Source organism: Pediculus humanus, genomic scaffold (genome assembly GCF_000006295.1).
Source record: "Pediculus humanus corporis 1103172107717 genomic scaffold, whole genome shotgun sequence".
Lineage (NCBI taxonomy): Eukaryota > Metazoa > Arthropoda > Insecta > Psocodea > Pediculidae > Pediculus > Pediculus humanus.
In genome coordinates, this window is record NW_002987321.1 from 434 (window position 1) to 6,328 (window position 5,895).

The 5,895-nt window shown below is 19.9% G+C and overlaps 1 protein-coding gene across 1 annotated transcript in view; it reads right to left on the minus strand.

Moving 5' to 3' along the window:
- Window positions 1–3,030: 3,030 nt before the first annotated feature.
- Phum_PHUM315130 (Splicing factor 3B subunit, putative) overlaps window positions 3,031–5,895 on the minus strand; it is a gene marked incomplete at both ends in the record, with an annotated part of 12,466 nt that continues 9,601 nt past the window's right edge. Inside the window, 4 exons of the mRNA XM_002427321.1 lie at window positions 3,031–3,158; window positions 3,242–3,400; window positions 4,165–4,242; window positions 5,311–5,403. Of these exons, the coding sequence (XP_002427366.1) occupies window positions 3,031–3,158; window positions 3,242–3,400; window positions 4,165–4,242; window positions 5,311–5,403 (458 nt within the window). The remainder of the gene's footprint in view (window positions 3,159–3,241; window positions 3,401–4,164; window positions 4,243–5,310; window positions 5,404–5,895) is intronic.

Genomic DNA, 5,895 nt, shown 5'->3' on the forward strand with positions numbered 1-5,895 from the left:
AATTAAATAAATAATTATTAATTAATATAAAATAGCAACGGTATTTTTTTCTTTTATCATTTATGCGTATTAATAATATTTGCCGCTTCGTAATAATAATAATTTAATAATAAATTAAATTAAATTAAATGTTAATAAATTAATACAAAAAATAAATAAATAAATATAAAAAAATAATTTAATTGGAATGTTTTATTTTATTTTATTTTTTTTTTGGCGGGAAAAAATAAAAATTGCACGACTGAATAAATAAATAAATTGCACTGAAAAAAATAAATAATTATTGTTTTCGTAAAAAAAATAACAAAAGTTTCCATAAAAAAAATAAATAAATAAATAAATAAAACTTAATAAAGCCGCGGTCAGTTCTAAATAATAAATAAATAAATAAATTTTTATGTCATATTAATTTAAACCGTTTGTTTCTTAATAAAAAAAAGTTAATAATATAATTGACTATATTTTTTGCCAATTTATTGTATCATTCGTTACTATAATAATTATATTATTATTAGTATTATTATTTACATAAAATTATGTATCCCTCTTTCTCTTTTTTTTTTTTTTTTTTAATAAATTCATTCGCATTTAACAATACATTTGTTTAAATATAATAATAAATTATTTATTAAGTATATAATATTAATAATAATATTATCATTATTATTATAAAATAAATAAATAAATAAAAATTTTTTTTTTTTTAATAAATAATTTTTAACTAAATCTACTCTTTTTGTTTTTAATAATAATAATATATATATATACAGAATGTTGTGTGCTTAAAAAAGTGACTTTTCAAGCTTTTTCTAATTTGTGTTGTTATTAAAATATTTTGTGCCCGATTAAAATAATAATAATAGAAAATAATAATAATAGCATTAGATAAAATGTTAATAAATAAATAAATAAGTTAATTATTATTATTAATAAATAAAATAATTATTTTAATAATAATGGTGCGAATTGTCGTTTTTATGTGAAATAATTTTTGTTTTTTTTTTTTGGCACCAGAGTAATTTTTTTCGTGTAAAAATTATTACCTGTTAGGACTCTCAGGTAACTAGATAATTTTTCTTTACTTTTATTTTTTTACGCTCACACAAAAGTAATAATGAAAAAAAAGCGGGAAATTTTGAAATCGAAAAAAAATTTAAATTAAATCAATTTTTTTTTACTTTCAAACGTGTGTCGTGTCAATAATATGTGATTAACGATTAAATAAGCATTAAATAATAATAATAATTTGGCAAATGTAAAAAGTTTCTTTAAATATATATTTGTTTGTGTGTGTATCAAAGTATTAATTATCTGATAAAATATATATTAATGGCGACACAAAATTACAAATATTACACAGTTGAAATATATATTTATATTTCAATACCTGTTTTTAACCCTGTCGATTTTTTTTTTTTTTCATAACTTAATAACAATATTTTTATGAAAATGAAAATGATAAAAAGCAAACAGGAAAAATACTAAAATTTTTTTTTTTTTTTAGTATCAGTCGTTTGTGCGAAAATATTAAAAAAACGAAAAACTTTTAATTAATTAATTATTTTGTACTCCTATGGTATCATTATTATCATTTAAATAAAAAAAAAAAAAAAAATTATTTCGCTAAATCCTATTACATATATATAATTTACATTATATAAAAAACTATCCGTGTGCAAATCCGTAACAATATGAATTTTTATTATTAAATTATAATAATATTAATTAATAAAAAATTATTATTATTATTTATTTTATGAGTCCTAACAGATAAAATTTATTTGAAAAAAAAAAAAAATTTAATTTTAAATTATATAAAACAGTATAAATTTCAGTATATGTATGTTTAAGAGTAATTATACTTATTGTTTATTATAATAAAGCTTTTTTACTATAAATTTTTTATATTTTATTTAATTAATACTTTCAATTAATTTCTTTTTCATTTAACTTTTTTTTTTTACTTACTCTAACTAACTATTATCGTTTCTATTTATTATACTAATCAATAAATATTATTATTTTTTTATATATATAATATAATTAATTAATCAATCGATCAATTGATTATATACTTTTTATTATAATTTTTTTTTTTTACAAACCTCAAATAATTTACCCTTTTTTGTTTTTTTGACATTTTTATTTATTTATTTATTATAATATATTTATATTATATATATATTATTGAGCTGGCAGACAAATATATATATAGAAAAAAAAGAAATTTTTTATTCACCTTTAATAAGGTTATAAATTTTTTTTTTTTTGTAAATTCATGTCTGCAATTACTTAACTAAATCAATTAATTAATATTATGTTTGTATATATATATTATTTAACGACGGCGTTAATTATAATATAATAATATATATATATACATTATTTAAATTATTTTTAAAATAAAAATTTATATGTGAATTATATTTATATAATTTAATAATATGCGTCTATGTATTATTTTTTATTATATTTATACATATTTATATATATAAATATACACGTTTTTTTAAATATATTTATATTATTTGTGTATATTATAAAATGCTTTGTGGTACGTTTAATATAATTAGAAATTAAGAGTTAATATAAATAAAAACATGTATGTTTTGTTTTTTATACTTGTTTTCTTTCTCTCTCTTTTTTTTTTTTTTTGGTTATAATATAAATGTTAGTATTAAATAAAACCTTAAATATTATTATGCGGTTTATAGTATAGAAAAGAAGGAAATGTTTACATTAACCGTTTGTTTGTTTGTTTGTTTGTTTGTTTTAGATGAAGAAAATATGAAGAATTGATGTGCATAAAACAACTGGAATAAAATAAATTATTTTTTAAAAGTCACGTGGGTAAGTGTTTTTTATATATTAATATTAAGTAGAAAAAAAAAAATCTTACCTGGGTTGAATTGTATTCCTCTATCATCTGCGATATTTAACAATTATTATTATTATCATTATTATTTTTTTTGGCTTTTTATTTTTATTTTTTTATTTGTAAACGTAATTGCACTAAATTGAAATTCGTGGTTAGTAAGGCCGATTAGCATCTTTTGGCCGTTTCAATTGAACCTTCAGCCTTTTCATACCAATTTGAAATCCATTCATTGCTTGGATTGCTGCTTGGGCACTGGCTGGGTTATCAAATGAAACAAAACCTTTGAATCAAAGCAAAAAATTAAATATTATTATTATTTTTTATTATTCGGTTGTGTTTGTTCGTTAAAAAAAAAAAACTCACCGAAACATTTGCTTTGGTTTGTTGCTCTATCTATAAACACTTTTGAACTAATAACATTACCAAAAGGAAGAAACATTTGCATGAGTTCGGCATCACCAAATTCTTGTGGTAAATGATAAATAAATAAATTACACCCTTCTGGTCCGGAAATGGAACATCCTAAAAAAAAAAAAATTTTTTTATTTTTTTTTTATAAGTATTATCTATCAAATTTCGACGCATTTTTTAAAAAAATATTATTAACAATTTATTATTTATCATTTAAAAAAAAAATAATAATAATAATTTACATAGGTACGACATTTACAACGTTTACAATAAAAAAAAATTAAATAAAAAAACAAAGAGGGGGGAAAATTTTAAAAAGGAAAAAAAAAACACTTAAAAGAATTACTCAAACATAAACAAGAAAAACTCTTGTCAAAAGTGTATACGTAATATATTATTATTATTATTATTATAAATATTATCATCGCCATTTTGAATATCGAACACATAAACCATATCAGAATTAAAAAAAAAAAAAAAAATTGAACATTTAGTTATAGGAAAATATTAACACATGGGAAAAGACAGGAAAATATTCGATAACGCATACAAATATTTACACAATTCAATGCTGACACAAATTTTCCCACTCGCATAAAAAAAAAAAAAATATCAATTTTAACGCCTTTTTTTTTTTTTTTATTCCTGGGAAAAGATCGTAAATTTAAAAAACTTTCTAACGTTTTCATTTATCAAATACATTACCGGCAATGAAACATTTAAATAATAATAATAATAATAATAAAAGAAAAAGTAAGAGTAAGTGACGACATAAAAGATTTAAACAAAGGTTCATTTTTATTATTATTATTTATAAAAACTACTGTCACCGACAGTAATGAAAAAAAAAAAAAAAAAAAAGCAAATAACCTTACCTTCTCTATGTGTTGGGGGGACTGATGCAAGCGCCGGGGGTATGGCTTGAGGAAACTGGCCGTACACCGCGGGAAATGCTGAATAAATTAAAAGAGAACCACAACAAAATCAAAAAACAAAAAAAAAAAAAAAACAATTATTTTAAATATACATTCAACGTGTTGAACATAAAAAAAAAATTTTTCTTTCATTTTTATTTTTAATATCCGCTTAATTTTTTTTTTATGTTTAATTATAAAAAAAATACAAACTCTATATATATATATAAAAGTGTGTGTGTGTGTGTGTATGTGTGTGCGTGTGTGTGTGTGTATTTAAATATATATATACGTTCATAATTCAATTGTTTTCTTATGGATAGTAACTACTAAAGATAAAAAAAAATTATTATTATTAAGTAATTAAAAATTAACTTTTTTATTTAATTGACTCGTGAAATTATTATTATTATTATTATTATTATTATAAGTTATTAAAATAACTTTTTTTTTTTTAATAAATATAAGCGTGCAATAAAGCAAATACATAAATACATATAACGCAACTTACAATGCAACAAATAAGGATTTCGGGTTATTTATTTATTTGTTTATTTTACTTGATCAATTTCTTTAAAAATAATAATAATAATAATAATGATATATATTATTAACATTTATATTTAAAAAAAAAATACTCAATAAATCATTAGGGTAAAAATAAATTTATTCAATAATACGGCGGCGGGGGGAGGAGGGTGAAATGAAATAATAATAATAATAATAAGGGTGCAATAACAGAAAAAAAAATTTTCCAATCTTATATATGAGCACGCGTGTGTGTTTATGCACGTGTAGGCAAAAAAAATACATAATAATAATCGATATTGAATAATAATAATAAAAAATGATATTCGTTTTTTCTTTAAAAAATAATAATAATAATATATATATATGTGTTTAACACGAAGGGGAGGTGTGGAGTGGGGGCGGGGTTTAGAAAAAATTTTGTGCGGAGAAATAAAAAAAAAAAATAATATTATTTATATTCGGTTTTCGAAACGTAATAATAATAAAAAAAATAGTAATAATAATACTAATAAAATCTATACGTATATATATATATATAAATTAAATAAATAAATAATAAATAAATAATATACTCACCGACACCTGGATATGGCGGCATACCAGGAAAAGCAGTTTGCAAAGCGGCTTCACCATTAAGACCCTGGGGCGGTATTGATAAGTGTAAAGCATCTAAATCAACATTAAACACTGTAACATGAGAAAAAAAAAGGAAAAAAAAAAAAAAAAAAAAACAAACGTTCTGTACTCATTTACGAATACGAATGGTTATTAAACATTTTCAATAATATTTATTATCATTATCATTTTTATTCGGTAAAACGGGAAGAGGCGGGAGAGGGAGGGGCGTGACTCAATTAATTAGAAAAAACTTATGTCTTCTCATGATAATAATATTTAACAAAGGAAGGAAAATATAAAGGGAATAAATGGAAAAATGTGAAACCATTATTATTATTATTATTAATATCGAACATAAAGAAAATTAATTAAAAGACATCAACTCTATACGGGCGAGCGGGCGGGCGTGTTATTAATTATTACTTTAATAAATAAATTAATAAGTTTTTTAAATAAATAAAAAAAAAATTATAAGGAAAAGGAATATTAAAAAAATAGGAGGAAAAAAATTTTCTTTTTTTTTTTTTTTTTTTATCATAAGTC